The sequence below is a fragment of the Amphiprion ocellaris genome, chromosome 15 (assembly GCF_022539595.1).
Source record: "Amphiprion ocellaris isolate individual 3 ecotype Okinawa chromosome 15, ASM2253959v1, whole genome shotgun sequence".
Lineage (NCBI taxonomy): Eukaryota > Metazoa > Chordata > Actinopteri > Pomacentridae > Amphiprion > Amphiprion ocellaris.
Window position 1 is genome coordinate 20449205 of NC_072780.1, and position 19730 is coordinate 20468934.

Sequence of the window (19730 nt, forward strand, 5' to 3'; positions counted from 1 at the left end):
TCCCATGTGGAACGCTTTTGATTTAACAATTTTTACACACAAGGATGCTCTCAAACTTGCCAAACAGTAGCGCTGTACTTATCCACTTAGATCAGAAGCTGGTTTGACTGTGTCTTGGTTCATGTTTTTTCCCCACAAATGTCATTAATAATGAATGAACTGTGTTTCCAGGAGTGATGTTGGCTCAGTGAAGTGCTCAACACTATTGTTCACACTGTTAGCGCTGTGAGGTCAGGATGAAGATCATGTTGCCAAAGGGGGAAACAAGACCCTGGACCAAATTCACCCTGCAGCAAAAACGTATTTTACACTGTGGCAGATCAGAGTATGTTTCCAAGACCCCAAACGTAAATCACAAGTCAGTGGAAGAATATTCTGAAGGCTGCATGGACAGGAAACATCATCTTTTTCCATGATGATTGCCTAATGATACAGGTGTGAAAAGACATTATTTGCTAACAGTTGTATCATGCACACTTTGGCCTCTTGGTCTGGACCAAAGCAGAAACAAGAAAAGCCCTCAGAGTGCAGTACTCCACCAAGGCTGCTCAGTTGCTGTATCACTTCCGACGGATGAAGTCTTGAAAAAATTCATGGTACAAATCACAGCACTATGGAATGTGGCCATGTAATATAGATGTACTCACAAACAAAATCACCTTGCGCTGAGCACAGGCGCGTGTTATGCATGTGTATGTTGTGTACAGATACCAAGTTATGTGACTGAAATATGAAGCAGGTGGCGGGAATTGATGGGACTCAGAAACACACCCACAATTTAAATAATTGTTCCTTGTATCATTTCTGATGGGTAAGTCCCGATAAGGTCGATTTGTAGTAGGATCACAATCACGTGATCGTCAGCAGGCAGCTGACGTAGTGTTCACTTGTAGTCATAGTTACAGTGGTGCCATGCCGCTATCTTGCAATGATATGGAAATCTTTAAGAAATCTGTGGATCCAGACTATAAGCCGCATCACTGCCAAAGTCTAATCATTTCGCCATTTGTGACATTTCTGACCTTCCCTGAAAATTTCATCCAAATCCATTAGTTTTTGAGTAATGTTGCTAACAGACAAACAAACCACAAACAAACCAATGCCGATTATCACAACTCTGCTGAGGCTCCTCCTTGGCGGAGTAATTATGCATTTTTGTCATGGTTTGGTTGGCATTCACATTGGAATTTATAACGTTGAACTGGAAAATACAAAAACAAAATACATATGATGCGGTCACAACTTGATTGAACAGATTTTCTGAGTTATATTTTGTGATGGAACTTCTCAGACTTTCAAACAATGCTGTGTGCTGGGATCAACGCCGTTGTTGGATTTGTATGTATGCATATGGTGGAATTTTGACGAACTGAGAACTCACAAAGAGCTTACAAAATGCATAAAGTAGTCAAAACAGTGCTAAGAATTTATTTGTTCCATATGCAAACAAAGATGTTCTGCGAGGAGACAGTGGTTCTGACATCTGTGAGAAACAACATACAGCATTTCCTATGACAAGAAGAATCAGGTTTGCTTGCTGCTAACTTAGTATTCTTAAAGTTCAACTGAAACTAACATTTAGTCTTCCCTGTTAGTCAGCATAGTTTTGCAATGTCTTGCTGTTTTTATTATTTTTATTAGTATTAAAAGGAAAGGGAAAAAGTTATTTGGGGAACATTTGTCTAGTGACTCATTCAAGATAAGTGTTAGATAAGAAAGGGACTTTAGCAGGAAAGATCCTGTGGGGAAGATTTGCAGCAAAGAGTTTAGTTTGCCAAAAACAGCTGTCATAAGTTTGCCAGTGTTGACCACTAGTAGCAAACGTCCAGCAACATCCTGACAATAATGAGAAGTTTGTCATTTCTGGCAAACACATTCAGCATGAAAAACTTTCTGGTAACAAGTTTGCAAACCTGCCAGTTTATGTTTGCCATTAGTAGCGTTTCTGGCAATAATGACATTAACAGTTTTCTCATAGATGTAGGTAATATACATAATATAGTATAATATTCATTTTTAATATATAGTGAGCAATAATGTAGTAGAATTGCTTTTCTGGGTATTTCTTGGTATTGTGAGGCAGGAGTTGTCTGCATAAGGAGTTTGAACCCGCTGATTAGCTGCAATGGTTTCCTTCAGGTTCCTCCTAAGGTGGAGATTAGATGGTGATAAGAGATTGAGCATAGGTGTGAATGTAAGCATGAATCTGTTGTCTGTGTTGGCCAAGCAATGACAAGCAATTTGTTACGGTTTGGTGGAATTTTAGCGAACCCAAAATGAGAATACACAGGTAAGTATAATCAGATCTCCTTTATTCTTAAACCATAATTAGCCACTATGGCCAGAAGTCACAATTAATGGGAGGGGGAGGAAGGAAGGCAGGCTCCGGTGGCTAGGCGGTTAAGGGCAGAGCTGGTCGGTGCAGTCCGGGAGGCACGTCCTCTTTCTGGAGGCCATGTGCTGAGGCAACTCCGATGGGGTCCAGGACCTCTATCTGGAGGTCTCTCTGGAAATGCAGGCAGCTCAGAAAACCAGATCAGCAAAAGACTCAGAGACACTCAATGGCCAGCCAGCGTCCTTAGCAAAACAGTCCTCAGGGCCAGGAGTGTAAACAGTATGATCCCACACTGCATGCAGTGTAGAACTCCTTCTTAAAGCCCTGGTAATGATGGTGATCATCCACAGGTGAGGACAGCCACAGCTGCTCTCACTCTGTGCTGATCACCAACCAAGCAGGTAGATGAGGGCAAAAGCTGATAAGCCAACCACAGGAAGGGGAGGTGGGGTCACACGCTGTCCATGACACAATTTCTCCAGGGTTCTACTCACCTCCTGCCCAGTCGCAGCCTGGTGGGCTCCAGACCTGTAAACTGACCCAGGATAAAGCTGGTCTAGTGAATGGATGAAGTTCACCACAGATTTTTCATCCATCCATTATCTATACACCACTCAATCCTCTGGAGGGTCGCTGAGGGGCTGGAGTCTATCCCAGCTGAGTTAGGGTGAAGGCAGGGGACACCTTGGACAGGTCACCAGTCTATCACAGGGATATACATAGAGACAAACAATCACACTCGCATTCATACCTACAAACAATTTAGAATGACCAATTAACCTCAGCATGTTTTTGGACTGTGGGAGGAAGTCGGAGAACCTGGTGAAAACCCTCATGAGAACATGCAAACTCTACACAGAGAGATCCCAGGCTGAGATGTGAAACTGGGATCTTCTATTGGTGAGGTGACAGTACTAACCAATATTAGTGTATATCATAATGAATGCATCATGCACTACCAGTCAAAAGTTTGGACGCACCTTCTCATTGAGTGGTTTTTATTTAATTGTTTTATACATTATAGATTAATACTGAAGACATCCAAACTCTAATATTACATATGGAATTATGCTGTAAACTAAAAAGTGTTAATCTTCAGTATGAATCTACAATGTAGAAAATAATACAAATAAATAAAAAGCATTGAATGAGAAGGTGTGTCCAAACGTTTGACTGGTAGTGTATATAGAATGTATCTCTCTCCCATTTGGTGGTTCCTGGTTTTCCACAAAGCGGAACACATGACTAATGATACTAGTAACACAGCAGATATGTAGTTGTAGCAAATACACAAACAATTTAATTTCAGATGAATTCTCTGAAATTCTGTTCATCGGGCTTCAAGTATGAAGATGAGTGCTGTTTTAGTAACATATTTTTAGCCTATTGAAATCTCTTCATTCACTCTGACGCATGCAGAAGAGCATTTGAACAGTGTTATGACCATCTAGCTAGGAAAATGAGAATGAGCTGAAATAAATGAAGTGATTCAAGATTTTTACTTCAACTCTCTTCTGCTCCATACTGAGTTTCTGGAATTTCATTCTCCAGCAGCCTTAGCAAGTTAGGTTAGATCGTATTATTATGCCATTTGCATTAGTTAGTCCACAATCTCAAAGTCTTATTTCAAACGTGAAGCATATTATATGCTGTACTCTAAACAATAAACAGAACAAGTGCCAATCTAATCTTACTTCCAGGCATTCATTTCATCTGGTGTTATTATATCAGCATTAATCAGTGAAGCTTCAAGTGAACAAGCTTAAATAACTTCAATCAAAGAGCTGCAGACTGTCTCTCCAGGTAGTACTGCAGTCACTGAGTTTGATGTGTGAAGTTCTGCAAGTAATTTTGATCTTAGAGGAGCACATCGGTAAGTCTCTCCTATCACTCTTAGATGCAGCGATACACATGTAAAGAGCTTTGGAGTGAACACGTACACAACACAAGGCACTGCAGGATTTGCAGAAGTCGGTAGCAGACATTTTTCTGTGTTTATCACTCAGGAACGGATCTCTCTCACACCCACTCGATTCCCCTAAGGCGCCGAAGACAATAAAGAATTTTCTTTTGAGAGTTGTGTGTGCAAGTTCCTGACCTTGAGTTTAAATTAGAGATAAAGTTTAAACACATTTCTGTCAGTGAGGGCCCATGTGGTGGAGTTCTTAAAGTGTTTTCTGCTCGTATGTATCTGTATTGTAGAAAAGACCTTCACACAGAATTTGTGTTTGGTGCAGATTTTCTTGTTCCCCCATGATTTTCTTTAGAGATTAATACAGTCGAAGAACTTACAGCAACAAAGATGAAAAATGTAAGATGCAAATCGAGGCTAATCTTGAAGAGACAGACAAGTCTTGGTTAATGGTGCAGTGAAAGCCTTACAGAGAGAACATTATGAATCTGGCATCACATTTAGAAAATGTCTTCCTAAACCCATCTCTTGAGCCTTTCTTGTCTGGTGCATCTATTATCTGTGTACTGCCTCCTCTCTGCACCAGTGCAGAGCTTCATTTGAAAGTCCAGCACATTACAATTTATATGCTTATTGCTTCAGATGGCATATGCCCAAAGCCCAAAGAAGGACCATGGCTGGTGGGCTTATTCTTCCTTTGACAACTGATGTCTGCCAGAGGTGCACCGCTGCAACGGTGGATGTCTGCACAACTGACACAAACATCTCCATCAAAAGGGAAAAAAAAAAGAAAGATGCATGAGTCTCTGTGTGTCCTCTTTATTGGGTGACAGTGTCACGTTAGTTTCTCGACAGTAGTGAGTGTTTAAACAGCCTCAAGTGTGATAGAGGTGGACTGCCAGTTCAAAAAAAGAAGAAATACAAACCAATAGATGCACATAGAAAAAAGAAAACAGCATTAAAAAAAAAACATTTTTGGTACATTAATAAACTAGGTAAGGGCTCACATATAACACAATGCAAAACCTGGCAGTTTCTATGGGAAAACACCTTCAGATAGAAACTAAATGAACCACAGGACAGAAAACAAAGTAAGAAAAATAATCAGGTACATGGAATTAAACAGTCAAAAATGTGGAACTCTGAGCTCTTTTTGATCTTGTTCAGTACAACAAAAACCTGTCAGGCATCACACATTATCCACACAACACAGTCATGCTCACCACCGTCTGGATAAAGAACAGACGTACGATATCTTACACTGGCACTGGAAGATAATATAAAAATGATAACAAAATAAATAGGGCTGCTAAGTAGATGTAAACACAAGGAGTGCACTTCAGTTACTAAGAAACAAAGGAATTACCCACCATGTCTTATTTTAATAGTTAAGAGGAAAAAAAAAATCTTTATAGAAAACTATCTCCCAGCAGAACAAAAGGGAAGTTTCCCTTCCTTGAGGCTTTGAGGAGGAGGACAGAATCAGGTCTGCTGTAGAACACAGTCCAGTGAAGGGCTGACAGTCGGACACCTCCTGGTTTGGCACTGATCCTCTCCCCAGAGAAAAATTACAAAACAACAATAAAAAAGAAAATTTCCTCACTGTGTTCCGGTGCTGTTTGTCGTTTTGAACAGGAAATTCACAACCATGATGAGTACAGCCTGCTCAGAGCGCCACGCAGTGACGTACAGTAGAGCCGTGAGCGGTAATATTACTGAATGCTGTCACATTTGAATGAATTTTAAACTTGCCAGTCAGTGCTATCTACTGCAAATATGATGGAGGTAAATGGAGGATTCCTATTGAGCATATTCATCAGTATCAATCTCTAAAGTTCATCTCTATTAAGAATAACTCTGCTTCATTCCAACTTGAGCTTTGGTCATCACTTCTATTAGTAAGTCCAACCACTGCACTCATAGAAATGTTGCCAGTTAATGTGCATATAATGTTATTATTGCTGAAAGGAATAATAGGCCGTTAAATTACAAAAACTATGTTTCATCCAGGTCTTATTGTTCAAATTGTAAATATAAAGATGGATGACATGTCAGCATCCCCTACAGCAAAGTCAAAATAATAGATTGCCCCCTGGTGGCTGGTTGTAGAATTTGTCATAAATGCTTTTATTTGGGTTATTTGATGCTAAACACAGGACATACACCACTGTTCAAAGGTTTGACATCACTTAGAAATGTCCTTATTTTTGAAAGAAAAGCAGTTTTTCAATGAAGATAACATTAAATGAAGCAGGCATACAGTTTAGACATTGTTAATGTGGTAAATGATTATTCTAGCTGGAAACGGCTGATTTTTAATGGAATATCTACATAGAGGTACAGAGGAACATTTCCAGCAACCATCACTTCTGTGTTCTAATGGTATATTGTGTTAGCTAATGGTGTTGAAAGGCTAATTCATGATGATTAGAAAACCCTTGTGCAATGATGTTAGCACATGAATAAAAGTGTGAGTTTTCATGGAAAACGTGAAATTGTCTGGGCGACCCCAAACTTTTTAACAGTAGTATATATCATCATGGCTGACAGCTGTAACTGACAGTTCCACTGAATAAACTTGTTGAAGGGAAGTTGTGGTCATCTGTTTAAGAATTGCCAAAGTCAATGAGTAAAGAAAATTCAGTATTAACATAATTGCAGCTCATTTAAAATGTCCTCTGGTAAAGATCAAGTTTCTTACCTATGAATATGCTGTGTTTTTTATTATCTATAAGATGTGTGAAATAAAGACTCGATGCCATGGCTGAGCATTTCCACCTTAATATGGTACCAGTGACAGGTTTCACGCAGAACAAACCTGCCAACTTGTAAGGCGGGCCTTTTGTAAAATCCCTAATCTTCTTCATAGTTGATTTCTGGTTCAAACATGTATGCTTCAATTACTCATTACATAACATTACAAATTGCAACTGTGTAGTGTAGAGTAGTTTTAAGTGACGTTTTAAGTGAGCTGGTGTGCTCAAGCTGCAGCGAGTGGGGATGAGTGGGTGGAGAAAGAGGCGGGACTTCATAGATTCCACAAAAGGCAACAGCTTAGCCATTTTACGGTATGGAAAAATGAATTTCTGCATATGTTAAATTATTGACCAAGTAGGATATCTGGTTCACTTGTTAGCAAAGCGACAAACGCACACAACCGAAGTAGCAAATATTGTCAACTATTCCAGAATTAGAATAATGCATGAACTGTAGTGACAGCGCTACAGTTGAGTGGTTGGGGTGTGAACTGCATTAGTACTGGTGCTCTGAGCAGCAGGTCTCTGGTTCCATTCCCCTGCTCTCTCTTCCACCTTTTATGACTCTCTCCACCATCTCTCGTAAAAAAAGGCACAAAATGCCCCTAAAAATAATCTTTAAAGAACAATGCATGAACCCTCGGAGCTCAGAATAACAGTCTGTCAGTATTGCATCAATGCAGCAATAACAGACCAGAGGTTTCCAAACTCATTAAATCATGGTGATACTGTGCTATAAATGCCATCGTCAACTTGAAGATGTGTTCAGAGTGAATGCAGAGCTAATTTTCTCCTGGAGTTATTAGCATTTATCTGTCTGCTAGCCCCATGCAGAAATGCTAAGACTGTACAGACAATAGCTGTAAGTAGCTAGCAACCTACACAAGCATGTTTCTGTGTTGGGTTTGTGGAACAGCTCAGTATCAGATCTCAGTGGGAACACTTCTGTACACTTAGGGAGTGGCTTCATATAGGAAACCCTCAGTATAGGCAGGAGTTATTTGAAATCAACACACGGTGAATTGTCCTCGCTTCACTTTGTAACTAACCAGAGCAGATATTTATGATTTTTGAAATTTGTGGCATGAGAATGATGAAAATTATATACAAAATGTCATCAGCAAGATAAGTACAAAAACCTTGGCATTGTCTTACAAAGTTCCCCTTTCTCATCCCTCTGCTAAGCTCAAGGCCACTAATGATTCTGTTCAGTTGTTTTTTTTAGTAAGTCGATGCATTTCATCTCCAAACCTTTGGAACTATTCTCCTTTTGTTGAACATAAACTGCATCTGTTTCTTCAGTTTTCATCCCACAGGACTGAGTGTCTCAGCACATGGTGACCATCTGTTCAACAAGTGGTAGTCTGACCAGCATTTCTCCACTGTGTTGGAAAAACAACCAAACAACAAATGCCGTTTTGTACATTCAGTAAGGTTGTATACAAGGAGTTTCTGATTGATTCATAACATTTATATTGCTGGTAACGCAACAAGCCATGTATGGATGTGTGTGTATTAAGGCAGAACGTCCATGCAACATTCATCAGCGTATGTGGACGGCGAAAGCTGGTCCACGTTTCCTTGAGCACAGATTTCGGAGCATACATCTGCAGTTTAGATTTGCTGGATTTTCATGTACTATATGTGCATAATATTCTCCACATGCACAGGTCAATTCAAGGGATATTCTTTGAGAAGTCTGCATTCCCAGACGCATGCATTCCACTGCATTAGGAAGTCACTAGGACAATAAATAAAACAAAGAGTTTGTGTGTGACAAGCGACCTTCAGGTATCACCGCAGGCACCAACATCACTTGGTGTCTGTGTATGTTTATGCCTTATTTATGAGCGTGTATGTGTCTTCATGTATACTGGGAGGTGAGGCTGAGCCGCCTGCATCATCTCAAGGTGCTTTGGTAGTCGTGTATGTTTATACATTTCCACAGCGCTGCTATAAGTGCTTCCTCACTGCCGTTTTGTCCTCGACGATCTTGCAGAGGCTCTCAGAGGGCTTTGGCACTGGTGGTGTGGGATACAGTGTGGGACACTGGTTTCTGGGGGTAGCGGCTGTAGTAATAAACCTGAAACAGGATGGCAATGTCCACGAAGACCTGCAGCAGGCCGCATGTCCAGAACTGCACAGGAGCCTGGGTGAGCAGGAAGTAGCCAGTTTTAAAGGTGTCCCCGCTGGTCCACATCAGAACCATCTTGATACTGGAAGGTGAAAAAAAGAGAATGTACGGTTAAAAAAGGAGACTGATTAATCATTATGACTCATTATTTTAAAAGAAGAGATTAAAATTACACTTCAAATTCATGTCAGTTTTGATGACAGTGGTGTTCTTAGCAGTTCCTACTCAATCACAGGAATGCACCTGAAATCAAATATATTATTAAAAAAAGCACAAATAATGAAGTGGACGCAGCTGTCATTTTCTCCATTTAAAAACAAAATAAATACTCATCTATTTAAGATGTACCGGTAATTTGCAGGCATAGGTGGTTTTGTTGAACTACCAAGTATTTGATGGTCATTTTAGCAGACTGCAATAATATTCACGTCAGCAACACGTCATTTGTGAAGCTAGGTATGGATAGCATGCCCAGAAAAAGACCGTCACAAAATAACCAGTACAATCTAGGAACACTTTACTATCAACCTAACTGATACAACTAACTTGACCTCTAAATTTTTTAACAGCTAAGAGGTAAAAAAGGAAAAAAAAATGGTTTGGGGTGGGCTCTGATAATTTGGCCTTTCTTTCTTTCTTTCTTTCTTTCTTTCTTTATTTATAAATAAAAACTGTCCAGTACACAAAACACATAAGTATTATGTGTACTGGACTGTCTATTAGAGTCTAATAAATCAGACCCTCCTCTTGTCTTGTAAATTACAGTCAAAAGCTCCACACATAATGACCAATGGCAGTCAAAATATTATTTCAGGTTTGAAATTATTGTCATTTGAAAACCTATAAAAACTTACATATGTTCATATAAGACAATGTCTTATTTTTAATTTTTTTTATGTTACAATTAGTCAAAGACTGACCTAGGCAAGGCTTCGACTGAGTTGCTTTTTTAAATTTAATTCATCTTGGATACATTTCCATCTAATTTAGATATGCTTTGGATGAAAATGAAATTTGGTCACAGGGAGCATATGTTAATGACAGCAGGAACCGGGGTCAGAGAAATGCAATATCACTTCTGGCAAGAAGGGAACAGCAAATTTGCCACAATAGCAACTAGGGGAAACTGAAATAATAAATCTACTTGGGGTGCAGGCTTCTCATCAAGTCTACATCTTCTGACACATTTCTAACTATAAAACTCGTAAGAGTGCTTCCTGTACGTGATGAGCGGTCATAGGGTGCACATGAGACTATCCAGTGTGAGTTTTACTGTAAAGTAAAACAGTTATCATTTCACATGTGACTGGAGAGAAGTATCCATGTGATTTGAGAAGACAGAACTCCTTTAAGTACAATCCTCGTCCTCTCGCTGACACTGGGAAACATTGTGAACTCAACTAATGAGATGGAAAAGGAAGTCTACGCAGGAAAAGAACTAAGCCCTGGGGTCCAAACACACAACTCTGTATACGTGTCATGTCCTCCAAAGATAGAAAACGACAGCGTATATAAATGTACTCAGGTAACGTGAGGACATTACCTCTGAAAATTCTCTAAGGCTTCATGAAAATCCTTGCTTATGGTGGTTACGGGTGTTTTCCTCACCTGTTTAAGCCAGCATAAACACACCTATCGAATTCTGCAGCTCACTTGTGTTTGACTTTTTTTTTATTATTTGTTGTTCAAAAACTTTGCTTTTTTGCTGGAGGCAGGGATGCATATAGGCAATGCTGACAAAGAAAGGACTGAGCCAGCACTGTGTCTACAATGCACCCATACACTCACAGAACTCCTCAGATGTGCTTCCTAAAGCAACCTGCCTGCAACAATGTGAACACATGCTGAGGCATTTCAAATCCTTTCACTCAAGCATGTTAGTTTGGTTGGTCAGCACTATTTGAATGAGCTTTGCAGGACATTTTTTTCTGTCACTGTGCCAAGTGCTACTGTGAATTTAAAGGCTCAGTTTATGCCCAGCGGTGTCCAGCTATCCACTATAGTTTGGGTTTTATTTGCTCAGGTCTGGAGAATTCTGTCTCTGAGATTTCTGTCTCTCCAGGGAAAGTGGTTGGCAGTGGGGGAACAGGCTTCTTTTAACTAACTTCAACTAGATGCAGACTCTGCTTGGTAGAACATGTATCCAAACTGATTCTGACTGATTAGACTGCCTGTCTTGACTTTTACCAGCTTATTACAACTCATCAGGATTTCTTCTTTCTTGACATTATGGTGTCCTGAAAGTGATTACTGTGACTGTTCAATCAATGTCACCTGCTGAGCTGAGTCAGACAGAGCCTTATGCATCGCACCTCATTATCAATGTTGTGACTAGATGGAGGTTTAAACAATCACCTCCCTCCTCAAATGCCTGTCCTGTGCTGTGTAGTTCACTGTCAAGGCTTGTTTTCCCCAAAGATTTGTAAGTCTCAAATTGCACAAACGCAATAATTTCTTATGCTAGTGGAAGGGCTCATATTTTAAGTGTGGTGGAGGACTTCAACTATAACATACCTGCAATGGAGGTGAAACAAATGTCAGCTTTGCTTCTAAAAACAATGAAAATGTACTTTTGTAACGTAAATCACCTCCTTCAACTAAACAATTCTTTCTTCACCAAACAATACAAATAATCCCTTTTTCAACTATCGTTTTCAAAACTCATTTTACTTTGGAAAACAACAACAACCTAGCCAATTTAAATTTTGCAAATGATTAAGTGCAAATGATCCAATGATCCAATTTTACTCATCAGTACTGAGGGAACATTGACGTCACATTTTTTTGGTGTTATCCCCCCCCACACCCCTCCATGTGAGGTCCCAGTTCAGACCCATACACCTCCATGTTAAAATATCCAGCTTTAGAACAAAAAGCTGTTTGTAAGTTAAAACAGATATGGTCTCTATAGCTAATTTTGCCATTCATGTCAGTTTTTTTTATATTCCTCATCTGTTTAAATTGTATTAAGATTTACAAAATCATAATTAAGGGTGTCTGTATTTGAACAGTCCCTGACCCAGAGATGCTTTCATGGCCCACCTCAGCTCCACTATCACTCTACCATCACTCCACCTCTTTGCTCATTTTTGAATTAACTGGGAGTTGGGAGAAATCAGTAACTGCCAAGATGGCAACTGCTGGAGCCACCACACTGAACTTTAAAGTAGCTGTTTAGACATAGTACGGGTGGCACGGCATGTTCGGCCGTCTTTATACGTCATTTTTGTTCATTTCTGTGTTAACATGACATTACACTGGCTCCACGACCAGGTCGATAAAGAAATTCAAATCAATTCAATTCAATTTTATTTGTATAGCGCTAATTATGGGTCAAATTGTCTCAAGACGCTTTCCAGAACACATATGCCTGAATCCCCAGAGCAAGCCCTAAGGCTTTTCCCAGTTTGGTGTGGAAGAACTGGAAAAATCATGATTCAAATCAATAGTGAGGTGTGACCAGTCTCCTGCAATTATAATGTGTAATAATAATTATAATTGTATAATTGTACCACCCATCCACCACCCCGACCTCCACGTGCTTACTTCCGTTCTCAGTACAAAAACTGTCATCCTACCTACCCTTCCTGCATGGCACAGATTATTGGCACTGAACATAATGTAAACTGTGAGGTGCAAAATCGTCTCATACAGATGTAGTGTCTCAGGAGCCCAGCTGGGATGATGTGCAGCGAATCCCTGCAGCAAGATGCCAAAGTTGTGTGGAAAGACATTCAATCATTTGACCTGAGGCTGACGTTCATGGCCTATTTCATCACATCTGATATGCATTTAATTTAATATTTCACTGATGGGAGAAAGATCAATCACAGCTGTAATCTCATGATAGGGTTGTAACCACTTATCCAGGGTGGGGTCAAGCACTGATGGAGAATTTATAACTGGATTTTGTTGTGTGTGCCGACCCATGTGAACCATCTCAGACACCACCCTGAAATAAACATGTCACACAAAAAAGCTTTCAGCAGGTGAATCATGGCGATGTGACTATTAAGAATGCAGGATGAGTCTTTGTGTTAACAGATGTCTTGCCTTTCTCTAAGCCTTTTAGCTGATGTAAAGGGTGCATGAGAGGTAATCTAGTGCCTCTCTGACTGACTGTAACACCAACACTCTGTCTGTGTTTTAGCCTCTTTGGGGAAAAGCTTTGAGCCAAATCTCCTCTTGTATTATTCATGGCCCCAACTTCACCTTAGACCTTTTCATTTGTAAAGCCAATTTGTGCAATTCTTGCTATGTTTCTTATTCTTACTCTTCGTAGCTCTTTCCGAATGTCCCCCTTGGCTTCCATTTCCACATTTTCCGTGGTCTTTTCTCACAAGCCGACTCTCTACTCTTTACAGCACATCTCCCTTCCTCCCCGTCCTCCCACCAACTCCTTGCCTCTCTATACCTGTTTGCATTTTGCCTTCCCCCTACATGCCGTCCTCACTCTCTTCTTTCTAAGTAAGGAGCTTGTTAGCTCTGTGGAAAGAGACCCTCCCTCCACCCCCGTTCTCCCTCCTCTCCTCAATTCTTCAGCGGCCGCTGTCTCAGTTATGACGATGTGTACCTGCAGGTAATGATGAGAGAGGCAGGATTCGTGTTTGATCAATTCCTCTGCTGGTTTCCTAATAAGTGGTAGTACAGGGAGGGCCGGGGGAACGGGGCGTGAACATGTCTGGCTACTTATTTGTCACCTTCCCTCAGACATATGGAGGGAGGGAAAGAAAGAGCACTGAGCTGTGGGCTGAAATGACGGCTGTGGAGAAGTAGAGCTACACTGGACCAGACAATTTCTACAGTGGGCTGCAGACGCATTGTATAGAAGTTGTGGCATTGTTACAAAGCCTTTGTACTTTTGTAAAAAGAAAAAAAAAGAAGGTAGAATGAAGGTTAAAGAACAGACTGTCTGATTTATTCATAGGCTTTTAAAGTCAAGATAAATGTATTGGCTGAGAACTACCAAGCTTTTTGGTATTTACTTTAGTGTGAAAAAAACACTTTGAGTACTACTAATGAGGGAGGACAAGTGAAGTTGCGTAACTTCAACAGTACAAGTACAAATTGAGTATAAGTACACGTTATATATGGGATTGGGTTGTCCTAGCTATTCATAAATCCAGAACTGAGCTTGTACCTACAGTTCTGAATAAATTGCATCTGGTGTCAGATGAGAGATTTACTACATTGGGTGGTATCACTATAATATAAGCTTTGATTACACTTCCTTGTGGACATGCACACAGACAGCTGCAGACAGTAAGGCTGCTAATATAATAATTTTCTAGTCCAGACTATTACACTATTTCATTTTACTCCATACTCCCTGCATTCCTTTTCAATTGCCAGAATTAGTCTGCGTGTTTTAGTGTTAGCATTAATGCAGTTCTGAATTATGGGAAACATCCATCCATCCATCCATCCATCCATCCATCCATCCATCCATCCATCCATCTATACACTGCTCAATCCTCATTAGGGTTGTCGGAGGGGGGTGGGGGGCTGGGTAGGGGTGGTGGGTTTGGGGGGAATCTATCCCAGCTGACTTAGGGTGAAGGCAGGGTCACTGGTCTATCACAGGGCTACAAAAGGATCTTCTAGCTGCAAGGCTACCCACGGAGCCGCTGTGCAGCCCTGAAACATCTAATTATGGCAACCTAAAGTTTTCTGGTTATTTAGTTTAATGTAATTGGCATACTTTTATGAAATATAAAGTATGCTATTATTTATGCCATATTTTACTTAGATTCATCCCAGTTCCCATCTGTCGTTCTTATGGAGCCACATAACCTTATGAAACAGACTGAGTGGAGTCTGCAGTCATATTCATTTTCTAAATCTTATCATGTCTGTCCAGCTGTTATATATTTAAATGCATGTACCCCTCAGGATTTAGCAGTGAGCATATGGTGATGGTAAAGGAGAGTCCAGCAGTGTAATATATTCATGTGTGTTGAAGAGATTAGAGGAAGAAAATTATGATCCCAAAATAAAAGTGCACACTGTCTTTAAAATATTTAAAAACACTGGCTTGAGTCCCTGAGTTCAAACTCACGCTAGGCAGGCAAACTTTACTCAGACACACAGAAGTTTTCAAAGATACAGCATGCCCCAAATTCGTCAGGCTGGATTTTAGGGCTGAGTGTATGAAATATTGCACATCCACTTTATGTCTTGAATTTAAATATATTTAAGTTTGAGCGCTGAAGTTTGAGAATTTAATGAAAGTGATGGAGGAAAAAATCTCTGGTCCTAGTTCTGTCCAAAAATGTGTTCAAAAGTTGAACTGAAATCAACACCAGGCTTCAGCAGTTCAGAGTCCAAGGGACACTTTCATAGTTAGTCTTTTTAGTACAACATTCTGTCTTTGTGCTTCAACAATGGTGCTTCATTGCTGAGCCACAGAAGCAAGATAATGACATGAGGAGGGAATTTAAACTAAAATGACTTCAGCTGAACACTGAAATTCATCTCTACACAGAACAAGGACAGAAGATTGTGTCTATAAGCTCTTAGAGTGGAATTTCTTCAAGAGCCAAATCGTCCATGTTCTAAGTTTCTATCCAAATGTGCCTACAGAAAATTGCATTATTGAACTGAACTAATGTGTGTTTCCACTGTTGTTGTGTGAATATTGGGAGTGGGTTCCTCAGGATAAACTCTTGGTAGTTACAATTCCCCCTTTAGGTGCCATTAAACCATAACAGAAGCGGAGGGGAGATAAAGTAGAGAAAGACAACATTGTAGACATCCATCCATTATCTATACTCTGCTTTATCCTCAGTAGGGTGGCAGGGGGGCTGGAGCCCTGGATGTCTGAATATGTTTTTGGGACTGTCATTAGAACACTGTTTTAAGGTGGAAATACTCTGCTTTGCTCCTGATATGTCTTCTAGCATCTAAAAACACCATATGATCATGTCAGCAAGGTAAAAATTTGATTTTTACATTTAAACTCTACTGGGAATATCTGGATTTATCTGGATCCTACATTTCCACTTTGGTGCAGGAAGGGAACGTCAGAGATGGTGATTCTCCATTAGTGTTTTCAAAACGCAACATCATTCACATTGTGCATAATCATGTGATCCCTTAACAAATATAAAACATTGTTCTTACCAACATGAAACATGAGTATGGAATTTGACTGTTTTTTGTTGTTTTTTTTGTGCTTTTTTTTGTAACCTCCAGGTCTCTTGCTGGATAACAATCGAAAAAAAGGAAAATGGAAAACATTTGTGTTTTTCAAACTACTGCCCATATTCAGTTTTCTAGCATTTAATAATCATAAATCCATCCACTATCTACAAACCATTTAATCGTCATTAGGGCCACAAGGGGGCTGGAGTCTGTCCCAGCTGACTTATGGTGAAGGCAGGGAACACCCTGGACAGGTCACCAGTCTATCACAGGGCTACATATACAGTCAGACAATAAAGCACACCTATGGACAATTTAGAATCACTAACTAACCTCAGTATGTTTTTGGACTTTCCCAAGTGAAGGAGTTCAGGTATCTCGGGATCTTCTTTACGAGTGATGGGAAATTGTCGCGAGAGATGGACAGGCGGATTGGTGCCTGTATGGTGTGGTGTCAGCAGTAATGTGGGTGTTGTACCAAGCCTTGTGGTAAAGAAGGAACTGAGCCACAAGGCGAAGCTTTCAATTTACCAGTCCATCTACGTTCCAACCCTCACCTATGGTCATGAGCTCTGGGTAGTGACTGAAAGAACAAGATCGCAGATACAAATGGCCAAAATGAGCTTCCTCTGTAGGGTGGCTGGGCTCAGTCTTAGAGATAGGGTGAGAAGCTCAGACATCTGGAGGGAGCTAGGAGTAGAGCTGCTGCTCCTTTGTGTTGAAAGGAGCCAGTTAATTTGGTTTGGACATCTAATTCGGATGCCTCCAGGGAGACTTCCTTTGGAGGATTTCCGAACACGTCCGCCTGGGAAGAGATCCCGGGGCAGACCCAGAACTTGCTGGAGGAATTATATATCTCGTCTGGCTTGGGAAGGCCTAGGGATCCCCCAGGAAGAGCTGGAGAGCAGTGCTTGGGGGGCCGGACGTCTGGAAAGACCTGCTTCGCCCACTGCTTCCGTGACCCAGCCTCAAATAAGCGGAATAAAATGGATGGATGGATGTTTTTGGACTGTTGGAGGAAGCCGGAGAACCCAGTGAGAACCCACACTACACAGGGAGAACATGCAAATTCCACACAGAAAGATCCCAGGCCCAGATCTCCTGGCTGCGAAGTGGTGTTAACAACCGAGTCATTGTGCAACCTCGCATTGTAGACAATCTGATGAAAACAGTTTGTTGCATGTATTAGTGTGAACAAGGTTACAACCTCCTCATTACTCTGCAGAAGTCTGTTTCTGTCTGCATACTTTCATTTGAAGCTTTAGTGGATGGTGAAGTCCCATGCCTCTGGAAAATCATGATGTATTTACTATCTTTGGAATTTGTGACACTTGGCTTACATTGACTTTCTTACATTAGCCAACATTGTTACGTTTACATTATTTTGACTTCTTTTGTATTTCCAGCATTTTTGGTCAAAATGCTCAGAAGGCCCAAACCCTAGTGAATGAAAGTCTTTTCACTGTGCATAAAGCCAACACGTTGTTTTGACCAAAAAAAAAGTGAACATATCCTTTAAGGAGAAATTAATTTACAAAACTGAGTTATAAAAAGCTCCTTTAATAGTCTCCATCATCTCTGAGAACTGGAGATACAGGAGGAAAACTATGTACACATATTTGCACAGTTGTGAGATCTGAAACTCCCACAGCACCTTTACTTGAATTCATCATTACATTTTTTCTTTACAGTTTACCCTGTAAGTGTATTATTGTTTTGAGTACAAAACACTTAGGTTACTTTATGTTTCCTATAACAGGTAACTTAATGTATTTCACAGTTTTGCTTTTTCTTTTGTGCATTAACTGTTTTATGAGAGAAGGTGGCACTTCTTAAATGATTTTTTTTAGTCCATTGTGGTTCTCATTGGCTGTTCCTTTATAAAACTATGTTTAATTTGTTTCGTGGGGGAATACAAGGCATACAAACAGCTCAGCCAGTCTGTCACAAAATGTAATTCCGCCACTGAATCTCAACAGGTTTTCTACCCTGATGGAATAGAAACAAACTGATTCATTTTCATCTATAGGAAGAAAGCGAGCGCGGGCCCCTGAGTGATATGAGCAGATGGTGGAATGGTGGCTTGGACAGATGATCTGAAAGTTCTCCAGCTGCAGTGATCTGCAGCAGGGAGCTGAAGCTCTGCTCTAGATCCCAGCCACACACAGCAGCTCCATGCTCCAGGCCACAGGGGTGACGGCCTCCAGCATCAGTAGTCAATTCAGATCCATCCCAGCACATGACTGTGCGTGTGGACAGTAGCCTGCAGGCTAAATAAGGCTCTGGCACTGTTATCTAGCATACTGGGAAGCCGCTCAAGACCACAAGCCTTATAAGGCTGCAGTTGGCTGTCTGGATGTCCCATCTCTGTGTTTTGTGTGTGTCTGTAAAGTGTGTGCATTGTTGTCTTGTATTTGTTTTATGGCTGGCTGGTCAGTATCAGTATGTACCTCTGGCTCTCCAGGTTTGAGAGCATCTAATAATAGCAGCAGCCTGAAAACTGTTAACACATGAACACCCTTTCATCACCCCACACACTGAACACACACGTGCACAAACACATGCACACACCTTTCATCTGGGCTAATGTCCCTAACTAAATATCTGCCTTAAGAAATACTGAGAGCAGCACTTGCAAAGACAGTTTGACATTTTAACCCAAAAATATATAAAATTATGTGGATTTACACTGAAGATATATAGACATAATCAGGCCACTTGGTTTTGTGCCACTTTTTCAAATTAAAGGCAAAGAAACTTATTAAAAAGTAAAATTCATGTCTAATTGCTAATTATGTTTTCCTCATTATAGTAAGCAAATAAGCCTATTCCTAGTAGCAACAGCAGAAGCACCTCTGGGACTCTACGCTGCATTTTATATCAGTACATGATTTATGATCACTGCAGATCTGTTTTCAGTTTAATGGATCGTTGCCTTTGCCCTTTTCAAAGGTTTCACTGTGACTTTTTCTCCATTTCTTGAGGGTTCAATAAGCTGTTAGAGAGCAAGAGGTAAGAGTAAAAATGAATCGAAACATTGGTATCTAGCATGATCTCATTGCTTATACAAACTGACAATGAGAAGTGGAATGGTTGCCATTCCCAACATCTGTCTTTTAATATCATTACCAGTGAAGGCTGCAAGTTGTAATGATAATAGTCAAAACAGCTCAGTGGATCATCGACTTCCTAACCGGAGAGACGTCCACTTGAGGCATTGCCACGGATGAGCTCTGACATGATGAGAGACCCACTAATATTTATTAAACGCCTACTATATCTTTGATAGACATTTCATACATGTATATAGATATATATTTTATGCAGCTTGATGACGATAAAATATCTCTCTACACACATATTAGGTAGATTTATTGTTGAGTCAATAGCAAATTTACTTCAGCAATTATATATGAGAATTACATTTGATTTTAAAGTAATACATTATTG

At 40.3% G+C, this 19730-nt stretch overlaps 1 protein-coding gene across 2 annotated transcripts in view; it reads right to left on the bottom strand.

Moving 5' to 3' along the window:
• Nucleotides 1-5050: 5050 nt before the first annotated feature.
• Nucleotides 5051-19730, bottom strand: part of slc66a2 (solute carrier family 66 member 2) — a 45900-nt gene continuing 31220 nt past the window's right edge. For both annotated transcript variants that reach the window (XM_023263751.3, XM_023263750.3), the window contains one exon: nucleotides 5051-9219. In XM_023263751.3, coding sequence (XP_023119519.2) covers nucleotides 9009-9219 — 211 coding nt within the window. In that variant the 3' untranslated portion in view covers nucleotides 5051-9008. The remainder of the gene's footprint in view (nucleotides 9220-19730) is intronic.